General features: G+C 46.3%; 1 protein-coding gene and 1 long non-coding RNA gene across 5 annotated transcripts; one reads left to right on the forward strand and one right to left on the reverse strand.

Moving 5' to 3' along the window:
* The first annotated feature begins 36 nt into the window (after positions 1 to 36).
* On the forward strand, positions 37 to 1,626 carry LOC308478178. Of its 3 annotated transcripts, none has more exons than XR_013986883.1 (3): positions 37 to 172; positions 1,342 to 1,398; positions 1,481 to 1,626. It is a non-coding gene; the product is annotated as an uncharacterized lncRNA (long non-coding RNA). The 3 variants fall into 3 exon arrangements; XR_013986884.1 differs by having other exon boundaries at positions 53 to 172; positions 1,101 to 1,398; XR_013986885.1 differs by lacking the exon at positions 37 to 172 and having other exon boundaries at positions 769 to 1,398.
* A 5,188-nt stretch (positions 1,627 to 6,814) lies between these two features.
* On the reverse strand, positions 6,815 to 23,221 carry LOC308478403 (cytochrome P450 2J2-like). 2 transcript variants are annotated; one of them, XM_081008099.1, is made up of 9 exons: positions 19,778 to 19,857; positions 19,009 to 19,171; positions 16,760 to 16,909; positions 15,246 to 15,406; positions 13,408 to 13,584; positions 10,625 to 10,766; positions 8,174 to 8,361; positions 7,331 to 7,472; positions 6,815 to 7,139 (listed from the first exon to the last, which is right to left on the reverse strand). In XM_081008099.1, exons 2-9 carry the CDS (start codon positions 19,139 to 19,141, stop codon positions 6,958 to 6,960), a joined length of 1,275 nt encoding a protein of 424 aa, XP_080864225.1. In that variant the 5' UTR covers positions 19,142 to 19,171; positions 19,778 to 19,857; the 3' UTR covers positions 6,815 to 6,957. The 2 variants fall into 2 exon arrangements, with proteins under 2 accessions (XP_080864225.1, XP_080864224.1); XM_081008098.1 differs by lacking the exon at positions 19,778 to 19,857 and adding an exon at positions 22,903 to 23,221 and having other exon boundaries at positions 6,816 to 7,139.
* Positions 23,222 to 24,904: the final 1,683 nt, after the last annotated feature.

Consider the following 24,904-nt stretch of genomic DNA (forward strand, 5'->3'; position numbering starts at 1 on the left):
CCCTCGGCCCACCGCTCCCGGCCGGCTTCGCTGAGGCTCGTGTGCGCGGCATCCGGTCATGTGACCGGCAAGCGGCCTTTGGGACTATGGTTTTCGACGAGCGTCTAGGGGGTGGCGCTCTACATTTAGGCATCTCTATGGTGGAAGCGCGGACTCGGCTTTGAATCCAGAGGTAGGAAAAGGAGAGAGGAGCGCCTTTCGTTTTCCGCATGGGCATTTCCTGGTTCACATCGAAAAGCAGTTTATTTTAACGTCCTCAGGGAGAGAGAGAGATGAGGAATCAGTGGGAAATCTGAGGTCTTGACGTGGTGTGAGGGGGCACCAGCATATGTCACCTGAGGGTCTTCTCCATGCACCCCCTCAGAGGGAGCTGGGGAGAGCAGGGCTTTCTCAGTGGTGGCTCCCCTTTATGGAATTCCCCTGTGTGTTTGTGTGTAAAACCTGTGCATTTTAGGTTGTTTTATCCTAGTTTTCAGTGTTTGTTTCCCCTCCCCGAGTGGCTTAGGGTTTCATTTTTAAAAAAGTGACCCAGAATGCTAATACAGTGGTACCTCGCGTTAAGTACTTAATTCGTTCTGGAGGTCCGTTCTTAACCTGAAACGGTTCTTAACCTGAAGCACCACTTTAGCTAATGGGGCCTCCTGCTGCTGCCGCGCCGCCGGAGCACGATTTCTGTTCTCATCCTGAAGCAAAGTTCTTAACCCAAGGTACTATTTCTGGGTTAGTGGAGTCTGCAACCTGAAGCGTCTGTAACCTGAAGCTTATGTAACCCGAGGTCCCACTGTACACAATAACAATTCTGTGACAATTCCAACACCACTTTCAGCTGGTTGATGGCACTCGAAAGAGAGTGACTTGCAATAGTCATAGACTATTTTCTGATGCTTGGATACCTGGCCAGTGTACACATTCATGGCAGGGGAGTGGCTAATCCATGTGCCGTCTTGACCCCTATGGCAGCAGGGCATAGCTGGTGGGCATGACCCCATGTATTGCACAATGCAGTTTTCTGACCAAACAGGCGCATCATACAAAAAATGTGTTCTGTCAAGGAAATGACTTCTTTACAGTGAAATATGAAATTAATATTCCCTATAAAGGGGTCGCAGCCTCGTAGGGAGGACCGAAACCCTTGGAAGAGCGCCGTTGGTTAGGCTCCGCTCCGGTCGGGAAATGAGAAAGACCAACACCAGGATTCAGGAAAGCAAAATCTGATCTTTATTGAAAGAATGGGGGGGACGGGACTGTTGCAACAGGGTCCCCCCTCACGTAATAAGGACGGAGTGAGAACCTCGAGCAAAAGAGCTGCCTTGGTTTTTATACCTTTTGGTTTCCATACAGATCTATGACAAAGAACAGCGGAGATGGCAGGAAGCGTGAAGAGAGGATTAACATAAGGTAAGTAGGAGGGCTGAAATAATATGTGTTGAGCTTTTTATTTATCTTGGATCTGGTTAATGGCTTTTTCCTTTATCTACAGGAAAAACCAGTTATGCAGATCATGAGGCTGGATGTTCGGGAAATAGTTTCAATGTTAGTGTGAAATCCTGTTCTGCATAGCTATCAATTCAGGTGTGATAATCTCATGTTTGCATACTTATTGGAAAATAAAACTAAGAGCTTGTATTTGTGTGTATTCATGGTATTATTTGCAGACCCAGTAGATGGCAGTGTGGGTATAAATAAGTTGTTGTTGTTGTTGTTATTTTATTGATGACTCTCAGGGGTCCCTTCCAATTCTACAGTTCTACGATCCTATGATTCTGCATGGTCAACATTCCAGGGACAGGACCCATCTTGGACATAAGAACATAGGAAGAGCTTCCTGGATCAGGCAATGACCCATCTAGTCCAGCATCCTGTTCTTGCAGTGGCCAAGCAGATGCCTGTGGAAAGCCAGCGAGCAGAACATGAGCACAAGAGCCCTCTTCCCTCCTGCGGTTTCCATCAACTTGCATTCAGCAGCAAACTGTGTAGGCAGAGCAGAGCCAACATGGCTAGAGTGTCCATCGATAGCCCTCTCCTCCATGAATTTGTCCCATCCTCTTTATAAGCCGTTCAGGTTGGTTGCCTCCTGTGGAAGCAAGTTCCATCGTTTCTCTACATGCCGCGTTGTAGCAGGAACCCCCCGCCCCAATCATTCAGTTTGTACAAACTTCACACACTCACACTCACACACTACATATGCCACACTTCTGTTATAAATTCATAGAAAAATCAACCATACATCGGATTTGCACTGTTCCATTTTTATTTTACTCCATATGACAAGGACTATCAAAGGGGGGTGGCTTGGTTCTGGTCAGCCATAATCCCTTCACCATCCCAGCGCATCCACAGGAGCCCTGCCCAGTTGCTATGCCAACCCTGGTGGTCCTAGACAGAAGAACATCAAGATCACAAAGAACTTGCATATGGGAGTGGATTCAGCATGGACTGAAACAAAGGACAATGATCAGATCTTCCCTCTGGGGGCAGGAAACTGCCAACTCCCCTTTGTCTCCTGGAAGTGACTCATGGGCAGGGGAAAGGAGGAACCAGCCAGGTGACAGGACACTCAGGTTACCACCACAACTCCTCCCTCAACCCCTCCTTTCTGTAATGTATGCATGATGTTTCTGGGGGTGGGCTTGACCTAGAGGATGGGAATTTCAAAAGTTTTTATAAGGTTTTGCACACCATCTTTCTGGGTCTTTCCTCTCTCTCGCAAGTGAGGGGAACACCCTGTTGCAACAGTTCAATAAAGGCCAAGCCTACAGGCTGCTGTTTTGCTCCAAGTTATCCTGGTTGGTGTCTTTATTTTGTCCAAGGGAGCCCTCGGATTTTTCCGGTAACAGCGTGAAGAAGGACTGTCATTTATCTCTCCTAAATCATCCAACATTCAGCTTCACTTGTTATGAGAGAGGGAGAAAATCTTTTCTCTATCTGCTTTCTCTAGGCCAGGCACAATTTAAAAAAAATTTTTTTATTCATTTTTCTTTTTCATTCATTACATACATCTCAGATTATTAACATTTACTATATGTTCTTCCCTCCCTCCCCTCCAGGGCTTCCCCCAACTTACGCTTCTGGTTTGTTTTCACCCAATTTGCTGTCTCTTAACAGAAAAAGTTATTAATAACATAACTTCAAGTCTAAAGACATAAAAATAACAGTAAATACACCATCATATTTCACTATCTTCTAAACAGGTTCTAATGCTAATAATGTGAGTGTTTATTTAAATCTTGCCATCAAGTCTATTGACTTTCTTTGTTTCTGCAAATATAATATGAATGGTTCCCAATCTTTTTCAAAGTCTCTGTTGTCTTTTTCTCTTAGTCTATCTGTCATTTTTGGTATTTCTCCAGTCTTCCAATTTTGTGCAATCAACATTCTTGCTGCTGTAGTGGCATACATAAATAAAGTCCTCATTTCCTTTGGTATGTCTTGACCTAAAATACCTAACAAAAAGGTTTCTGGTTTTTTTACGTGCCAGGCACAATTTTATAAGCTTTTATGTCGCCTCTTACTCACCTTTTATCTGAACCAAAGTTTTCCCACACTTGGGTCTCCAGCTCTTTTTTGGACTACAATTCCCATCATCCCTGACCATTGTTCCTGCTAGTGAGGGGTAATGGGAGTTGTAGTCCAAAACAGCTGGAGATCTAAGTTTGGGGAAACCCTGATCTAAACCCGAAAGTCCCAAATGCTGCAACCTGTCTTCATAGGGGAGTCACTCCACCCCCTTGATGACCGAACAGAACCTTCCCCAGAATCCAACCCTGATTCTTGATCACTGGCCCCACTCCTCCAGCTCAGCCATTCCTTAAGACGCTGATTTCTCCTCTCTGGTCCTGCTTCTGCCCTCTCCCGCGTCATCTAACTCCAACTCTCCTGGATCTGCCCATCCCCACCATGACATCTCCATGGGGCTCATAGCACGCATTGTCCCTCAGCCATCCTGATGGACCAGCCTGCACTAAAGAACAGGGATCTTTAGTGACAAACAACTGTTCCCAGGATTTTTTGGCAGAAGCCACAACTGTTTAAAGTGGTATCTGTCAGGGAGGGAGCTGTGGCAATCACACAGGGTCCCCGGACATTTCACTGTCTCTTGATCCCTGTGCCACCACTTTATTTCTCGCTGCCACCACCCAGGCTCTACCTGATACAATACTGAGTCCAGTCAGGGTTAAATTGGAACATAAACATCTGTTTATTTATTGTAGTTTAACAAGCGTGTGGTTTCATAAACAGTAATGGTCAATTACATTCATGGGGTGCCTATCCAGACCTATAACTTCCTCTACCTGCTCTCTCTCACTAAACCACCTCTCAGATATTTACTTGTCTTCCTAGCTCCTAACTGTTCCTGACTCAGCTTATTTCGCTACGCTAACTCAACCTGGGACCCAGGTGGCGCTGTGGGTTAAACCACAGAGCCTAGGACTTGCCGATCAGAAGGTCAGCAGTTCGAATCCCCGCGACGGGGTGAGCTCCCATTGCTCGGTCCCTGCTCCTGCCAACCTAGCAGTTCGAAAGCACATCAAAGTGCAAGTAGATAAATAGGTACCGCTGCGGCAGGAAGGTAAACGGCGTTTCTGTGCGCTGCTCTGGTTCGCCAGAAGCGGCTTAGTCATGCTGGCCACATGACCCGGAAGCTGTACGCTGGCTCCCTCGGCCAGTAAAGTGAGTTGAGTGCCGCAACCCCAGAGTCGGTCACAACTGGACCTAATGGTCAGGGGTCCCTTTACCTTTACCTAAGTCAACCTACCCACAGACTCTATCCCAATTCACTCCCACTCCAACCAACCACCCAACTCCCAACGAACTCCTCCTCTCCGCCCCTCCCAGAGCTGGTTTTATAGTTCCTCTGACTCCACCCCCCTGGGTTCTGATTGGGTAACCTGTTTAACTATTTCACCTCCCTCACTCTCATATGTTAACGTCACAGGAGCCGACAAGGAGACCAGGGCATTCGCAGGTCAGAGAAAGACCGACCAACTTACAGTTAGTTTCGTTATGAAGGAAGCAGAACAGAGAACACAGGGAGACTTCAAAGGGTTGCTGCTGTCTAGGTGAAACAGTTGCCCTGACTGGCTTGTACCTTCCCCTTCGCTCCTATCCCTCTGTGTTGGGCTCCCAGGGACCCTCTCTGTTTCTGCCTGGCTCTCTGCTCTGTAACATGCCATAGATGCTTTGATCTGGGAGTGGATGGGGAAGAAGAGAAGGCATCAGGGTGGCTTTATGGTAGAGCAGCCAGGTCTGTTTCCTGTCCCTGCCCTGTGCTGTGCATCCTCCTCCTCCGCCAAGCTCCCAGCCTCCAGTACTTCCCAGTTCCTCCCCTCCTCTGGCGTGTGTCCAGTTTCCCATCACCAGGAGCCAGGATCCAAATCCCTCTGTGGTTTCCCTGGGGGGGCCTTGGCCAGGTGTCCTCCACCATTCCTCCACATCTAGCCTGTCCCTGACAGTGCGATACTGCTTTTAAACATGTAATGCAGATGGGGCCTATGATAAGTCATTCGGGGGCAAGGCATATTATTATAGCAATGTCACAAATGGGCATGTGAACCTATTAACAGGGGTTCTTGGGTAAAAGAATATCCACCTGGATGAAATTAGGAATATTTGTTTCTTTTTTCAATTTATAATACATTGTGTGGCGAGTTCCTGCTCCCCGCCCCAGTGGAAATAATGACACATGACACAATTATTAAGGTTAATGGGCTAAAAAAAGGCCACAACTTTATTGGTTACAGGTGGTGAGCGGTATTGGCTTAGGCATTGGTCCTAACCAACTATATCCAACTTCAGCCCATCCCCTTGATGTCCAGGAAGGGTTAACCACCATTATAATAAATAATAATAATACATTTTTATTTATACCCCGCCCTTCCCAGTTCAGGAAACCGGGCTCAGGGCAACTAACAACAAATTTAAAACACTTAATTGATGCTACCAAGAAAACAGCATAAAATACGGTATAAAGCGTAAAGAACAATAAAATCAAAAATCAATTTAGGGGGAAAATCCATCCAATAAACATTAGATGATCACCAGGGCTAGCTGGCTAAATTAGTCCCACTTGGGCCAGCGAGGAGACCAGGGGAGACCCAGCTGTGGGATCCCAGAGCGGGCAATCTTCACAAAAAGGGGAGGGGGAGGGAGGAAGGGGAACAAAAGATCAGGCCAGGTTCAAATTGAAAGCCAGGCGGAATAGTTCTGTCTTACTGTCTTAGAGGGAGTCCTGCTGATGCACATCAAATAGGAGCTCCCCCAGAGTCACTGATAGGGGGCGTGCCTTAGGCCCTCACCTCCCTAGGCTTCGGGCAGGGCCACGCCCCCTGGAATCCTTTATCGGACTACCCTTCAATATGCGGGGCAGGTGATGGCGTTACCTCCCCTCTTCCAACTACAGAATTATACCAATGCCTAACCGCCAATACCCAAAAAGTTGTGACAATTTGCTATGAGCTAGGTGAAAACCAAGTGGCTGATGCCAATTTGCCAAGTGGAAAAATTCCTACCAGGCCCCACAACGGAGACCAACCGAGGTCCATAGCAAGGTCAAAGGCAAAACCTATAGGGCGGGAGGGTGGGAAAACAGAACAGCTGAGGAGCGGCAAAGAGGGAGATCCCCGGCCATGTCCTGCCTTAAATAGGGCAGGCCACGCCCCCAGAGCCAGCCGATTGGCTGGCCAGGGGGTGACACGGCTGGGAATCCCCCCAATCGCATGGGGGCTGGGCTGTGACGCCCGCAACCCCACCTCCTCAGAAGGGCGGAAGTGGTTTTCCTTCTCCCAGAGGAGTTCTGGGCAGCAGAAACATAACCATCAGTAGCAACATTTAAATATTCTAAAACCAGTTTAAAACATGTAGATATGAAAGGGGCAATTCAGCTGTCAGGAAGCCCATCTCTGCAGCCCACCCACCTCCTCTCTGTGTGCAGAAATAGCCCCCCTTCCCCTCTGGAACTTAGTAAGGAACAGCACAGAGCTTATAGGGTTGTGGCACCATGGCCAATCCTCCGGTTATAGGCTTGATGCTGACGCTCTTCACTCCTTCTGGAAGCTGTAATTTAAAAACCCGCAGAAGTTTGGTGAAGACAATGAAGAGTTCGGTCCGCGCAAAGCGCTCCCCCACACAAATGCGATGCCCTGCATGGGGAGGAACATTGAGATCCAGGTTAGTTATAGTCAGTCTTGCATATTCCTTGCTGACCAGGAAAAGGTGACACTATTCCATAAGGCTCACACAGCCATTGAATGACACACACACAATGCAACATACATTGTGGGGCATCTGCGAGCATTTTTCTGGGGTGGGGTGGGAGAGAGGGCACACTTACCTACTGCAAAGGGCATGAAGGCTTCCTTGCAGAAGAATTTTCCATCTTTGTCCAGGAAGTGATTTGGGTTGAACTGATGAGGCGTCTCCCAGTGGTCAGGGTCATACAAGACAGAAGCTACATCGGGGATGATGACGGTGCCCTGCAAAACCATTAAGTAATGATTATAATCAACTCCTCAGTTCCAATGGATCCACATATGGACAGATCAAAGTAAGCTCCTGGACAGATCTGCTTTGGGTGATTTCCTCCCCTCTCTTGCTGCTGTGGGTGTCAAGAGAAAGGGGTGCATATTCGCTCTTGCTGGACAGATGATAAGAAATCAGAGTGGGAATGGAATCTTAAGTATAGTGGTACCTTAGTTGTTGAACTTAATCCATTCTGGGGATCTGTTCGACTCCCAGAACCACCCGAAAACCAAGGCGTGGCTTCCGCTTGGCTGCAGGAGCTTCCTGCACTCAGTCGGAAGCTGCGTCGGAAGTTTGGCTTCCTAAAAACGTTTGCAAACCGTAACACTCACTTCCGGGTTTGCGGCATTTGGGAGTCGATTTGTTTGGGAGCCAAGCCATTCAACAACCAAGGTACCACTGTACTTCTGTATGATATTTGCATAACTCAAATACATTGGGTGGTATTTTACTGAGGTTTTGCTCATTTGGCTGCTGAAATTAATGAACACGACCAAGTTAGGTCCATAAATTTCAATGGGTCTACTTAGTGCTAAGGCCACTCTGAAGCAGAGCCGGGAACCTGTGGCCCTCCAGATGGTCTGACTTAATATAAAGTGGTTCCCCACATTCCATGGGAATTTAAGGTATAACAGAAGGAGGAGAATCGATATACCTTTTTAAGACGATAGCCTTGCAGGGTTATGTCTGTTGTGCATTCTCTGAAGGACCCAACCAGCAGGACATTGCAGAGGCGCTGGACCTCATGAATGACGGCATTGGTGTACGGCAACCTCTTCCGATCCTCGTAACAGACCTCTTTGGAAGGATCCAGAACGGCATGTAGCTCCTCCCGGACTTTTTCTGGTGAAATATACACACGTATGCATACAAATCACCATGTCATGTCAGATTAGCGGAGGAACCTCGGCAGTCCTTCGGATAAATTTATATTTGATCCATGTCAGGACTAGGAAACCCCAAAGATCACACTGCCTTCCGTGAAACTGTTGGGGGGCCATATCCTAGCCGGGGGGGGGGAGGAGGCAGAAGCAAAAGTGCATGGAGCAGTGATGGAAAATTTCACTTTTGTGCAGCAGGCTAGTTTCTGCACACATCCCCTGACGCCTCTCCGTCTTCCATCCAGGCAAGGAAGAAGCATGATCAGTCGGTGGCGTAGGGTGAGTTTCTGATGCCCAGAGCAGGCACACATGCGCACGTCGGGGATGGGGTGCGGAGGGTGAACAGAGCCCTCCAGTGCCAATCAATGCCACTGGATTCTGAGAGGGTGCAAGCTGCACCGGGGCTGGGCCTTTGGACAGAGCCTCTTCCTACAGAGACTGGTGAGCATGGCTCTACATCAGCCAGTTGGGGCTTCCCCCTGCGTGGGTGCTGGGCAGGCAGGTGGTGCAACGAGGTCCTGCTTAGTTCCGGTGAGGTGGGGGGGAGCCTGGATGGCCAAAGCAGAGCCACGCTCTCCTCTCTCTCTAGGAGAGGAGATGCTGTCGCTGTGCGGCTTGCCTCCTTGCAGGGCACCTGGGAGCGGCGTCAGAGGTCAGTGGCAGCGTCGCGTCAAATGAAATGTCTGTGCAGAGGGGGAAAGGGCTGGCTGGTGGGCAGGCAACTTGGGCAAGTGCAGTGTGGGGCCCGTCCCAGCCCCAAAGATCCGGCCCTGGGGCAGCTTGCCTCCCCGCAGGGTGCCTGCAGTGGGGGCACCTGGTTGTGTCCTCTCACACCCTCAGAATCACATGTCTGGGGTCGCCCCCACCACAGCCCCAGTCAGGCTATGCCAGCGATCAGACTTCAGGAGCACATCTCAGCCAGGCAAAAAGACTGTATTTTTCCGTGTATAATACGCCCCCATGTAAAAGACGACCCCTATTTTTTTGGACTGCAACAAAACTATTTGGGGGGGGGGAGATTGTCTAGAGTTCTACAGCCTGCCCGCCAATGAGAATCGCACCCATAGCTGCAGCCACCAATCATCTGCACGCTCGCTGCCAAAAGCCCACCTGCACACTCGACGCAACCACGGCCAATTGCAGGCACGCATGCTGCGGCCATAAATAACCAGCCCAATTGCAGCGGCGGCAGCCAATCGTCAGCAGGTCTTGCCAAAGCAACCAATCACAAGCTCAGTCGCCACTGCCAATCTTCTGCTGGCTGTTGCCACCAATCGCCTGTCCCCCCTCTGCTATCCGTGTATTAGACGACCCACAATTTTTGCCTATTATTACTAAGGAAAAAATATCGTCTTATAGACAGAAAAATACAGTATTTGCGCTATGAAATGGAAGATGTGAGGGCTGTGACCAGGGGAGAGTTCTGAAGGCCAGGTAGCATTACCTGCAGAGCCACTTCCAGCCCCAGGCTTGCAGTTCACCCACACTGACCAATTGGGTTAGTATGTTAAGGATAAACTAATGTTGATAGTTCAGAAGGAAATTCCCAAGTATCAAAAAGACTATTTATATATGCTACTACTATGGCCCTTGTCTTGTTAGTCTCAAAATGGAAAACGAGCGAGGTCCCAACCAAAGAAGAATGGCAACTTAAACTGATGGAATACGTGCAACTTGCAGATTTAACATATAGAATAAGTGAAAAAGAAGAATGTACATTTGAAGAAGACTGGAAGATGTTTACTGAATATATGGGTGAAAATTGTGTTCATTTAAAAACACTGGTAGCATTCAGATAAATTCAACAGTGTCAATAAGTTTTGATGGATATAACAGTGGTTTACTGAATGGTTTAGTTCATGTTGTAAAATATGCAGGGATGCTTGGTAAGCAAAACGAACCACGGAAAGAGAAGAAGGGAAGCCATTGATTTAAGGTTGTTTAAATGAATATTTTGAAATGCAAATTAGAAAATTTTATTAAAATTGTGTTTGTGTGTGTGTGTGTAAAACGTTAAGCGAAACGGTGGAGGTGGTATATGCGCTGGCAAATTAGGTGCACAGCAACCAGCTTTCAAAACCAACTCTTTGCTTCAGTGAAACAGGCTGCAAAGTCCTGCCCCTGCCCCCGCCTGTTCAGCCAGCTTGTGCATGTGCTCGTGCCGATCTTCCCACACGATGCTTTCTACCTATAAAACGTATCTGGACTTGTTACGGAGGCCTCACCTTGGATGTCTTGAAAGGCTAGCATGTAGAGGAGAGCCCAGAGAAGCGTGACGGAGGTCGTCTCGGTCCCTGCTGCAAAGAAGTCGGTGATGACGTGGATCATGTTTTCCTCGTCAAATGTGCTGTTGGGGTCGTCTTTGCTCTGTTGGTGCCCAAAAGGTGAGAGTAAGGTTAAAGGGTTTAGTGGCGTTCCGTTCTTTGTGTGGCCCCTGGATAGGGTAGCATTCTGAACTATGCCACAATACAGTGTGAAACAAATGGCAGGTGGGCAGAGAGCAGAGCAGGAGTGGGGGGACATTTCAGCCTGTGGACCGACTTCCTGTCTAGGCTACCTTCTGAAGGACCATAGTAGGTGGGGCCAGAGGCAACTCTCAGGACCTTTAACAAAATGCAGCCCCCAGAATTCTTTGAGAAAAGCCATGACTATGTGAGATGGTCTGGAAAGTGTGCAGAGGAGGGCAACTAAGATGATAATAATAATAAATTTTATTTATACCCCGCCCTCCCCAGCTAAGACCGGGCTCAGAGTGACTAACACCTGATATAAAAACAAATTGATTGAAATACAACTTAAAAACAAGATTAAAATAAAATATTAAAACATTAAAATACAGACTCATTTCAATGGAAACTCAAATCAAAAACTTTTTTGGGGATGAAAACGACAAGTCTTCAACAAGGCTAACTTTCCAGACTGGTCCTACATGGGCCAGAAAAAAGCCAGGGAAGTCCCTGAATAGGAGTTCCATCACAGGAGGAGGAAGGAAAAAGGATAGAGGGGAAGGGGATCAAGTTGATTCCAACCCAAAGGCCAGGCAGAACAACTCTGTCTTACAGGCCCTGTGGAAAGAAATCAGATCCTGCAGGGCAATGGTCTCAGGAGACAGAGCGTCCACCAGGCCGGAGCCAGTGTTGAAAAGGCCCTGGTTCTGGTTGAGGCTAATCTGACTTCCTTAGGGCCCGGGACCTCTAGGGTGTTGCTATTTATGGACCTTAAGGTCCTCCGTGGGGCATACCGGGAGCGGCGGTCCCGTAGGTACGAGGGTCCTAAGCCGTGAAGGGCTTTAAAGGTCAAAACCAGCACCGTAAATCTGACCCTGTACTCCACCAGGAGCCAGTGCAGCTGGAAAAGGATCTAGGAGCCAAGCCTTATGAAGAGCAGTTGAAGAAACTGAGTATGGAAAAGAGGAGATTGAAAAGAGATATGATAGCCATTTTCAAATGTTTTAGGCTTGTTTTTTCCTGCTTCAGAGTGTAGGACTCAGACCAATGGCTTCAAGTTACAAGAAAGGCGATTCCGACTAAGCATCAGGAAGAACTTCCTGTCTGTAAGGCTGGATCTACACTCACCTTTAAAAACGTTGCTAGAACGATATTAGAAAACGTTGAGACAGTCCTGTTTGGTTTCGCTTTGCTTCCTTTCCACGAGGTCTGCCTAAGTTTATGATAGCTAGTTGCTCTGCAGAACCCTCTGGTGTCACATTTTAATAACACATTATTAACATTAAAAAAGTGTTGGACATAACATAATGATGGCTGACTGGGAACAGTTATGGACCACAGGTATAAAATTCACGGCATGTAATGTCCTAAGAGAAAATTTAATGAAAATGATTTATAGGTGGTACATGACACCAGGCAAGCTTGCAAAAATTTATCATTTGCCCGACAATAAATGTTGGAAATGTAATGAGACTGAAGGTACATTCTTTCACCTTTGGTAGACATGCCCAAGGATTAAGACATTCTGGGAGATGATCTATAACGAAATGAAAAAGGTATTTAAATATACCTTCCTGAAGAAACCAGAGGCCTTTCTCCTGGGCATGGTTGGCCAATTGGTGTCAAAGAAGGATAGAACTTTTTTTATGTATGCAACAACAGCAGCAAGAATACTCATCGCGAAGTATTGGAAGACACAAGATTTACCCACTCGGGAAGAATGGCAGATGAAGTTGATGGACTATATGGAATTGGCGGAAATGACTGGCAGAATCCGAGACCAGGAAGAAGAATCGGTGGAAGAAGACTGGAAAAAGTTTAAAGACTATTTACAGAAATATTGTAAAATTAATGAATGTTAGAAAAATGTTGGAATGAAGTTATATGGCTTTAGTAGAAATGTTATAAGGAATTAAGTATAAATAGATTAATAGAGTATTAAGGGGAAAAATAAGGCTAGAATCTGTTAAGATAATTAAAGGATAGAAAGCAGAGGAAGATGGAAAGGAATTGCTGAAACAATCAACAGAAGTGGAATACAAAAAGGGAGGTGTGAGGAGGTCACTGAAATAAGTGAATGAAAGATAAGATATTGAAATTGTTTGATGTTTTTTTAAACTGTTTTTGTTTTGCTTTGTCAGTTTAATGTGTTATGTAGTGTTTTTGTGTTGTATTGTATTGTTCTTTTTTATTTTTATTTTTGTGTGTGTTTAAATTGTTGGAAAAGTAATAAATATTATTTTAAAAAAATATTAACATTAAAAAAGAACGTCATATGGCTATGGTTATCAGAACCACTGTTTAACTCTTTTTTAGTGTTAAATGAGCTGTTTGACAATGGAAATGTCTCCTTTAGGAGGTTGTGGACCCTCCTTCCTTGGAGGCTTTTAAGGAAAGGTTGGATAGCCATCTTTCATAGATGGTTTAGCTGCACTTCTTACATTGCAGGGGGTGGACCAGGTGATCCTCAGGGTCCCTTCCAACTCTTCGATTCTATGATTTACCAGCATTTCCACCATCTCTTCAGATGAGCTCCAGCTTCACAGAAGGCAGCCCCTTACCTTTTCAATCTGATTCAGATAGTAGTCAATTAAATCCTGCGGGTCAATTGGGTCCCTGGTCTTCTCGTGGCTTCTGATCTCGTCCCTTATAATTGCGTGCCCTTTCGCCAAGCATTCAAATGCCTTCTGGTGAGGTCCCGGCAAATGGCGCATCAGCCCAGGGAAAAGATCATATGCCTGGAGATGGAGAGAAAGAGAAGACAATTGGTTATCTGCCCTCGCCGCGTTAATCGTAGCTCTTTGAAGGGCACGCGGGCATACCCTCTAATATTTTGAGTCCCAAAGCCAGAACGCATGTCTTCCCGCCCGTACTCCTGCGCAAGTCACTGGACCCACGTGAGATCACGGAGCCCAAAAAATGCACTTTCCCCAGAGCTATGCTTGCACGGTGCGCCAAAGCATGCCTTTTTTGGGCACCACACTGAGATCGGGCCACTTTTCGGGGTGAGAGCTCAGAGCAAAATTGCGTGAGATCGTGACACCCAAAATGGCTGCCCTGCCCTCACGTGAGAAAACGGGATGTCCCATTTTTTCTGGGACAGTTGTGGGGCATGTGGGGGGGGGGGTAAGCAAAGGCTGCTTTCGTGAGTGTGTAATTATGGCTCACAAAAAGGATCTTGTATATGGAAGGGCCGGGTATTCCTTCAGGCTATTAAAGCTAACAGATAAATAAATAAATAAATAAATAAATAAATAAATAAATAAATAAATATATTAATTATGGGTCCTTGGGTAATATGCTTATGAGGGATAATTGTCTGAAACTACATTGCTGTTTTTGGAATACTACTGCTCCCCGTCTCTCCTCAGATCCTCGCTTTCTTCTCCTTTCTTGCTTTTATCGTCTCTCTTCCTCGCTTTATGGTTGTTGTTATTATTGCTCTTTGTGTATCAGAAAGTGAAAAAATAAAAACAGTTACAAAAAAAGAGAGAGAGATTATGGACCTGACATTGTTTTTGAAGCACCAATGAGGGATGCCAAGACGACGTAGCATCACATAAAACTACCCATGGCTGCTAGTCAGTTCTGTCTTCACTGTTGGAGGCTGTGATGCTTCTGAAATGGCAGGTGCTGGAAGCCACAGCAGGGGAGAGGGCTCTTGGGCACACACAAAAAAGGATGCTGGACTAGAGGGACCTTTGGCCTGATCCAGCAGGACTCTTCTTAGGTTCACCCCTTTCCCTTTTCATCCTCACTACAACCATGTGAGTTAGGTTAGGCCAGGCATAGGCACACTCGGCCCTCCAGATTGGGACTACAATTCCCATCATCCCTGACTACTGGTCCTGATAGCTAGGGTTCATGGGAGTTGTAGGCCAAAAACATCTGGAGGGCCAAGTTTGCCAATGCCTGGGTTAGGCTAAGAGACTGTGTCTAGCTAAATGTTGCCCAATGAATTTTGTGGTTGAATCCTGGTCTTTGAGGCCCTAGTTCAAAACCTTGCAGGATACTTTTGGGAGAAGAAAAAACTAAGGAATAAACCCTACACAAATCCAGAGTGGTGTCCCTAAGACAGTTGGATGGCGCCATGTTCGCCTCCTTCTGGCAATTCCTGCAGCCAAGATGGTGCCAAACACCTTGCTCTGCTTTCCTTTGGACCACCTCAGTGAGGACAGGAGTGGAGTCTTGTCCCCTGGGCAGCCCAGGACCTCCAGACACACTGCTCAGGCTAGCATCCCAGAGAAGTCACTTCAGTGCCTCTAACGCAACGGTTTGACTTAACCCCGAGAGGCATACTCCGTTGCCTCTCAAGACAGACCGATGCAATAACCCAGCTACCCTTCTGACACAGAACATTCACTTAATTTTGTTTTTTGAAATCTTTCGGAACACGCACAATTCGAAACGGACTGGGCAAAAAATGGAACATGAAATCGACAGCCTTGACCATTTCTTGGAAGACCTCGTCATCGTAGGAGAAGCGATGCCCGAACACCACGGACGAGATCACGTTGGAGACCGCAGGGAAGATGGCGAGAGCAGGGTTCATGGGCTTCCCTGAAAGGGCAGGTGTGATAAACTGTCATCATTTAACATTCAGACCAGCATTTAGACCTGCCTAATATGAAGCCAAACGTTTTCACCTGAGAGGCCAGGAACAAATCTAGTAGGAGGAGGAGGGCTGGGTCTGCCACGAAAAGTGGCTGCATTCATTATTGCTTTTGTGCTTGTCTTTCATTTCATTCTTTCAGTGTATGATTCTGCCTGACTCAGGGCTGGGAAACTTTTGGCCTGCCACATGTTATTGTACTACAACTCCCATCATTTCTGGCCTTGGTCCATACTTGCTCAGGGTGATGGGAGATGGAGTCACTTCCTGCATGTAGAAGCGTCTCCTCCTCCTCACAGACTGTTCCTTGCTGCATGCTAGAAGAGTGAGACTGAACCCAAAAGTGGCCTTCTCTTTGCAGACGATCCTGCACAAGACCCAGACTAAATCCCTCGGGGCAAGTTAGGTAGGATTGCACCAAGGTTCTTTTTGTGTGGTGTTTTCCCAGGGTGCAAGAGCAAATAAACACATCAGTGAAACACTGCACAAAATCAGTCTCAACCCTGGAGCCCTGCCAAGAATCAGGGCAGGAGTTCAGAACTCCTCCTCCAGTCGGCTCCCATTGGAGTCAACGCCAAAGGCTCTATGCAAGGAGCAGACAATAATGTTGCTTCAGCAGCAGCTGGCAGTCAAGTGGGGCCCTAAAGAGTCCTGCAGCCAAGCAATTGCCTCTAGCTCTGCCCTCTTGGAAGCAAGCTGTTGCATTTAAAGAGGCTGTGCTCTGTTTTTTAGTTGTTGGTTCCAAAGGAGCCAGGGAGGGTGCCTTCCTGCATTGTGGGTGATTCTGGAGGGGAGAGGGAAAGGGCAGTCTCCATAGACTTGCAGATTATCACATTTTTAAATATGTGGTTTCCTGGATCATAGAACTGTAGAATTGGAAGGGGCCCTGAAGGTCACTGCAGATGCAGGAATCTCAACTAAAGCATTTATGAGCTGCGTAAATTCCAGAGCTTCAACGGACACATCCTAGGCATGCCTATGCTTTTCAGTCTTACACCCACGAGGCCTAGAAGCTTAAATAGTCACACTAGAAGAAACTGATCCTATAAATGCATTGGGCAGTTAAACCTTCCATTTCTGCATTGTTAGCCCCGACCAGAAGTGCTGATCAATTCACAAGCTTGAAACTGCACATAATGTTTTTAATATTTAATGCTGTATTGTTTTTAATACTTGATTGGAAGCCGCCCAGAGTGGCTGGGGAAACTCAGCCAGATGGGCGGGGTATAAATAATAAATTATTATTATTATTATTATTATTATTATTATTATTATTATATAATAATGGTGGTGTTTCTGACCTCCCTCGTTTCGAAATAGTTCAAGGAGATAGTTCGACTCCTGTTGAATGCGATACTCCACGCCCTTCTTCCCCATGCCTAAATTCCGCAGGGTCGTCAGGCTAAAGCGCCTCTGCTGCTTCCAGATGTGGCCAGTTGCAAACAGAACTCCTGTTAGAGCAGATAAGCAATACGTTATAGAAGCATTGGAGTGGGGTGGGGAGAAAGGCATCAAAGAACTGTATACGGTATGCCTTACGGAAAAAAAGTTTGTATGTTTTTAGCTGTTGGTATTTTATCTGGATTGCTTTAAATTGTGTGAGCTGCCTTGAGCCCTGGTCCAGGAAAAGGCAAGGTATAAACAACAACAACAACAGCCTGGAGAAGCCAGAGATGGAACCTAGGATTTTCAATGGGCAATCCGAGCGCTGTGCACTTGAGCTACAGACAATCCTTGACCCAACTCTAGTTGTGTGTTCATTATGCATAGCTGGCAGGGCAAAATGTGGAGGGAGGTGGAAGGCATATGTGCAGCTCATTCCTATTATTATTATTATTATTTTACATCCATACACAATTTTGGTACATGTACAGCCTTAAATAATTATACCATTAAATATTGATTTAAACTTGTATTTGTACATGCTCTTTTCTTATAATTTCTAACTAAACAAAAATAAACCAAAGTAAAAAAATCCAATAAACTAAATTCCAATAAAAATTATATGAAAACAGACTTCCCGTCATTTCCCGATGTAAGTTACATTTACGACATTGAATGTACTTATACTTCTTACCTTACTCTTACTATAGTTTCTAGTACTTTCTTATAACATATCATACCGTTTTCCCTTGCTTAGTAGTATTTAATTTACACAAGGGTTATTCAAACACTGCCATAGATGTTATTTCTGTAGGTATTTCTTGAACATATCCCATTTTTGCAGGAATGATTGTTTTGTATTTCCCCTTAATCTATCTGAGCCAATTCTGGATAGTCTAATAACTTGTTCTGCCATTCCCTTACTGCTGGTACTTTTCCCCCTTTCCAGTTTGATGCAATTAATAACCGGGCAGTGGCTGTTGCATATAAAAAGATTTCTCTTATATTTTTCGGGATATCACTGCCTAAAATTCCAAGTAGAAATGCTTCTGGTGTGTGCAGCTCATTCCTATTGAGGAAGTATGGATGGATGCCATTTGGATCCACTGGGTATGAATTTCGATGGTGTGTGTGCTTGTATGTAGAAGCTCGTCCACACTCTGCCATGGCTACTCGAATATCTGCCAGCAGCCGCTCATGCACTGTGGATTTTTGAAGGGGTCAGTTACTGAGAACATTTGTGGGTGCCACAGGAGGTACTCGTGGGTACCCCAATGCCTGCAGGTGCCACAGCGGGGTCCTCTGGAGTAGCAGGTTCTGAGCTAGGTGGACTCATATTTTTACTTTGTAGAAAATAGCATCCTATATCCCCGCATCGTATGCAAAAACAAGAGGGCCTGGAAATAGACTGATTTGTCCATTTCTGATTTGTCCATTCCAATATACAGTGGTACCTCGGGTTACAGACACCTCGGGTTACAGACGCTTCAGGTTACAGACTCTGCTAACCCAGAAACAGTACCTCGGGTTAAGAACTTTGCTTCAGGATGAGAACAGAAATCGCACACTGGTGGCGTGGTGGCAGCGGGAGGCCTCATTAGCTAAAGTGGTACCTCAGGTTAAGAACGGTTTCAGGTTAAGAACGGTACCACTAGTTACGCAGGTCCGGCTTACCAAACACAGTGCGTTCCCTGGAAATCATTTGTTAGGTGAGTGTTCTCATAATGAGTCCACAATTTCTATTGATTCCTATGAGAACATTTCTAAATGGGGATTTGATTGATTCCCCCTCTCCATGGTTTGTTCCTAGGAATTGCTGCAGCCAAACCACAAAAGAGAGACAAAGGGAAAATTGATTTGTCCGGTCTAACGAAACACAAGCAAGCAACGAAGTAAGGAAGTGGGCAAACTCTGGCTGTTTGGATATCTGAATCTGTGGAGTGTTTAGCGAGGTCATAATTTTGTACGTTAAGATAAGTGAATTTTCAGATGGCGAGCGGATCGACAGCGGAACCTGCGTGTATTGGGAATTCAATTAACATTTTTGATGGACATTGTTTTTTCCCCCTGTATGCTCCCCGCCCCCTATTTGAGTGCATTTTGTTGCATTTGATCAAGGTAGAGCCCAGAAATCTCAACACTCTTAACGGTAAGGAGGTTGACTTACCTTTTCCCTTCATTGTATCAATCACGAAAGGGGTCATGGGCCGGCCCGTCATCTGTTCGGAATGCGTGATCAACGCCTCTTTCACAGCATCGAACCCATTCAGGATAATCATGGGTTTGTGTCCCACCCACATGGTGAAGATCCTCCCATAATCCTTTGATATCTGCAATTGAGACAAATAAAATAAAATAACTTTTCTTGCAATTATTTATTTAATTCTTTTTTGAAACAACTTTGTAGGCAACTCTAGCAAAAGCAACTTCCTCCCAATATGCTTTGCTGCCTGAAATGAACAACAAGTTGGCACCTCCTTCCCGTTCCACATACTGTCAAAATGCAAACCGGCAGTAAATCACACAGTTCAGAGTTTGCTCTTTACAGTATTAGCAAAAACACAATTTCCGCAGACTTGGCCGAGTGTCAGGCCTAATGGGCAAAGCAGCTCGTTCTCTGTGATCTTAACTCCATGAAAATCAGTTGTTGAGTCCTCGGCTCCTCGCAGTCGTCTGTCCCCTCTTCGCCAGTGCTTTCTCCAAACAATCTGAAATTGCTCCTGTGTGAAGCCAACCTCTCCTCTGCCCTTTTCATGCCTCTTCTGGTGCTGGGAGTCAAGGGTGGAGGGAGCTTGTCACAGCAGGAGGGGGGGATACCCGTGACTCTTCACCAGGCTGACACATCTCTGCCTCTTGTCCTCTCCTGCTTCAGCTTCTGCCTCTGATTCTGGACTTCTCTCTACCACAGACTCCCCCTGCTCACTGAGCCCTGTTACCTCTTCACCTTCCAACACCTCCTCTTCTCAGACTTCTCCCTCTGACCACTCATCATCCCACCATCGCTCCCTGGACTCTGAGCCGCCAACCCTAGCTGGTTCCTCCCACCATTCCTCTGCATCCAACCAGTCCATGACACATACAAAAGCTGACTGGACTGGTAGATGAACCTTACTTCAGTGCTGCTGCTGGGGCATCCTCCTTCTCCATACCTAAGGGTATCTTAAGGACCACCTGGACCCTTAAATCCCAGCTGAATCACTGAGATCATCTGCAGGAATGTTGTTGGTTGTCCCCTTAGTTGGTGAGGCTCATTTGACGTCAGTGCAAAATAGAGGGTGGAATTCAACATTGCATTCTTCCACTTGTTCCATCTGTCAAAGGATTTCAGCTTGCAATTAAGGGGAAATGTGTGTGCGTCCTATGGAGCGAATGCAGGCTCCCTGGCTTCAGCGTTAGCAACGCAAAGTCTCCGAAGCCTGCGCTCCGGAGGCTTCGCGTTGCTTTCGCTGAAGCCAGGAGAGTCTGGTCTTTGAGGCTGGCGGTGGGGGAAAGCACCACTTTCCCCCACCGCCAGCCCCACAAGCTCGGAATTCCCCCACCTCCTGCAATAGCAGGGAGAAGGTCTGGGAGAAGTGCACAGAGCTCCCAGAGCTGGGGGGGGGGGAATCATTTCCCCCCTTGATTTCCCCCCTCTGAAAACTAGGTGCGCCCTATGGTCAGGTGCGCCCTATAGAGCGAAAAATACGGTAATAAAAGCAAATGCAAATCAAGTTACTGTTTCAGCAAGTTATGTTCCTGAGATGTCAACCTGGACTACAGGGACTAAGGAGCAGGTAGCAGAGAGTTTTGGTTGAGATCCATCAACAGGTTACGGTGCACAGGTTACGGTGTCCAAGTTGCAGAGTCCAGGCTGCAGAGCGTTGCTTGTTTGCCAGGTGCTAGCCGAGTCGTGGACGCAAGGGTCGGAAGTCTCCCAGATTCCTAGCGAAGGAGTTGGTGAGCACATGCCAGTGGTGATCAGTGGCAGAGTGTCATGGAGTCGATGCTAAGAGCTGATCGACGGCAGACCTGAGTCTACAGGATGGCTGGATGCCAACTTTCAAGTTCTGCCTTTCAAGTTGGCAGACACGGGCTTGAGTGGCAAAGCGGGATGCAGTGAACTCCCCAGACCACACTGGGCAGCATTGCCAGGATTTTTGGCTCATAAATCCTGGTTTTCCCCTGCCTGAATCTCCCCGCTGCCTGTGCAGGGCAGCAGGGAGTGATCGCCATTGACTCGTGACGTAGCAAGTAAGAATTACCACAACCCACAGATGCCAGAGGTTCTCCTCCTCTGGACTAGTCTTGCAACCAATATGCCCCTTTGGTTTCAGATAGTACATGGGCAGACAGGTCTAAAAAGCCTGGGACACAATTTTTCATGGCCCACTAGCAGCTATGGTGGTTCATTGACTGGAATTAATGTATTTAGTATTAACTCTGGAGGTGTATATTCGACTTTGACCAAACTAAGCCTCCTAGAGCAAAATATACATCAGGATTAAACACACACACCCCATCATAGAACCATAGAATCATGGACTTGTGGAATTGGAAGCATCTTCAAAGGTCATATTGTCCACCCCCGCAAATCTAACCATAAAACTGTCATCGTCCCTTATTTGATTTAAGAGCATCAAACATGAAAGAAAAGAACATGCTCAGAGTGTACAGTGGTGCCCCGCAAGACGAATGCCTCGCAAGACGGAAAACCCGCTAGACGAAAGGGTTTTCCGTTTTGGAGGTGCTTCGCAAAACGAATTTCCTATGGGCTTGCTTCGCAAGACGAAAATGTCTTGCGAGTTCCTGCAGGTTTTTTTTCCTCCCCCCCCCTTTTCCCCGAGCCGTTAAGCCGCTTATCAGCTGATCCTAAGCCACTAAGCCGCTTAACAGCTGATCCCCTAAGCCGCTTATCAGCTGATCCGCTAAGCCCGCTAAGCCGCTAATAGCGCTAATCCGCTAATGGGCTTGCTTCGCAAGACGAAAAAACCGCAAGACGAAGAGACTCGCGGAACGGATTCTTTTCGTCTTGCGAGGCACCACTGTACTTCATGTTTCAGAGACAGAAACACCCCTACCACTGTATATAGGTCTCGTGATTCACACTGTCACTAAAGAAAACAATTATAGGTAAACTGTCTCATCTGGGCCTTGGTGTGACTTATAATCGAGTACAAGAAGTAACAGCCAGAGCAACAAGTGTATTATGTAAGCAATGTATGGGAAATGGTGTGTCCTGCCCAAATGGTATCATTATCATCATCATTTTATTATTTATACCCTGCCCACCTTACTGGGTTGCCTCAGCCACTCTGGGCAGCTTCCAACACAGTATAAAAACATAATAAAACATCAGTCATTAAAAACTTCCCGATAATGGGTGCCTTCAGACATCTTCTAAAAGCTGTATAGTTATTTTTCTCCTTGACATCTGATGGAAGGGCATTCAAAAGGCTTAATATTTTGTCAGGAGACTCCCAGAGTGGCTGGGGCAACCCAGTGAAGTGGGCAGCATAGAAATAATAACATTAATAATAATAATAATAGTAGTAATAATAATATTGGAGGGGGTTCACATGAACACCACATCTTCCTGGCTGCAAAAACGGTGGGGAGACGTACTCTTCTCTCAGTAAAACATAAACAAAAACCTGTCTCACTTACAAGAAGCATCGACAATTATTTGCTTGAGACTTCTAAATACATACCTTCTTTTGCATTTCATTTCATTTTTTTCATTTCACTTTTAATTTGTATACTGCCTTTCTATATTACTTTACACAAGGTGGTTTACAAGCAGAAGAAACCACAATTTATACAACGAAGGTGATACACCAGGGGTCGGCAATCTAAGGCCCACGGGCCACAAGCAGCCCATGGGGTCGTTTAACTGGCCCATGGACACCCACTGCCCGCTCAGGGACCCCTACCGCCTGCTCGGTCAACTCCCGTGTGCTGTTCTAACCCATCTTTATTCGTTACAAGTCGCCAAAGTATTCTGACCCCCTTCCCTTCTGCTGCTGCAATCTTAAATCAGTTTCATTTCAACAATATGGCAAATCACGCCAGCAAAAATAAATACCTTGGTGTATGTTTCCTGGTTGAGACTCAAGTCCAAGCGCCACAGACTTCCAATGATGGGAAAGGGGGTTGGCCCGGGTGGGTACTGCCGACTCAGCCATTGCAGTTTTAGGAACTGCACGATCAGGAGAGTTACAATGGCAATGGCAATGAACCCGCTCACTCCCACCATTGCCCTGGTTGCTTTATCCCTCGGTTTTAGGATCAGCTTGTGCCTTTGAATGGTCTGGAAACATCTGCTTCCTTATTGAGCTGTCTTCATCTTCAAGGCTGCCTGAAAGTTTTTGTGAAGGCTGCCTCAGCTTCCTCATTTGTTACTGCATGGTGGCAATTAGATAAGGAGGTAGTAGTCATGTTGAAATTGTAATCAATATGACGATTTAATAACAGGGTGAGGAGATTGTGGGGGAACAGGCCGTGCTCTTTCTTCATGACAAAGGGCCTCTCCCTGGTCTTGCAACTATTGCATTAAGGCCGTGCTGCAATAGCATCCAGCTAGAACGAGCTGCATCAAATCATTCGGAGCAGGCATGCAGAACCTGTGGCCCTCCAGAGCTTGTTGGACCACCTGGGTATTGGCCGTGCTGGCTGGGGCTGATGGAAGCTGGAGTGTGACATCGGAAGGAGACCAAGGCATTTGGAAATGATGCAATAAGGAGTGAGGCAACAGGAGCTGTAGCAAGATGAAGAGGACAGGGTAGTTCTAGATGACATGTAGATGACATAATCCTAGTCTTGCGCTACTGCTAAGCAACTTAGGCACCACCTATAAGCAGAAAGTGTTCATTCATTCCTGCTCTCAAAACAATGTTACAAAAGTTGGGTGCCACCCCCTCTCTCTGCCAAGCTGTGGCAGGGTTCCAATGGGTTCCAGTCTGTGTTCCTTTGGAGAATTGAGATATGGCGGAGCATGCCCTAGCTTTAAGAAATATGGTTTATTCGCCTATTTATACCTTCTGTCTGCATGGAGGGGGTCCAGATCTTACAGTATGGTCATTTCAAGAGGGGCTTGTGCCCCAAAGCAGTGCAGCCCTGGAGTCGAAGGCATTTCTCCCAGCCAGCAAGCGGCCAGCCTGCCCAAGATGGATCCCAGTCTTCCTTCCTTCCTTCCTTCCTTCCTTCCTTCCTTCCTTCCTTCCTTCTTCTTCTTTCCAGCAACCCTTCCTCAAGACTCTCTTTTCCTGTCACCTCACACACAGCTAGGCTGGTTTCCTTCCAAACCCCCAGTCTGTGTCCACACCTCAGGGCAAAGGGCCAGGGCAGTTGTCTTGCACTGCCAATTGTCCTCAATGGCCCTGTATTCTGTTTCATCAATGCATAGTACGGTATGTTACAGTCAAACACATGGTAATAAGAAACGGGGGGGGGGGGGAGACTAACATAAGTATATGACACATATCTGTAAATAAAAATAGTAACATATTATAACTCTTATAAGCCTTAATTTTAACTAGCCTTCCACTTTTTATCTGTTTTCCTATCTGTTGTCTTTTTGACTGCGTTTTCTTATTTTACTAAATTATTTTCATTACCTTACACTGTCCCACTTGGTCACATCTGCTGCTGAGTATTTCCCGCGCCCCAGTCTGTTACACTTACTTTCTTGTTATACTATTTCCCCCCTATATTTTACATATAATGTCCAGTCCTCTTTTAAATTCTTATCATCGTTATTTCTTAATCTAGTTGTCTTGCTGGCAAGTTCTATATAGTCTAATATTTTAAGGTGCCATTCTTCTCTTGCTGGTACTACATCTTTTCTCCACTTTTGTGCTACCAGAATTCGGGCAGCTGTAGTCACATACATCCATAGAGTAGTTTGTTTTTTTGGTTTTTCCATTGTTATTCTTCCCAGAAGGAAAGCTTCTGGGTTTTCAGGTAACGTTCTTTTAAATGTTTTCTTAAGTTCATTATGGACCATCTCCCCTATTTCTTTTATTATTCTAGAAGGCCCTGCACTGTTTCTTAATGACCCTAGTTTGGCCAGGTTGTTTTGCATAGAC

The sequence above is a fragment of the Podarcis pityusensis genome (assembly GCF_964106645.2).
Source record: "Podarcis pityusensis genome assembly, chromosome: 5".
NCBI lineage: Eukaryota > Metazoa > Chordata > Lepidosauria > Squamata > Lacertidae > Podarcis > Podarcis pityusensis.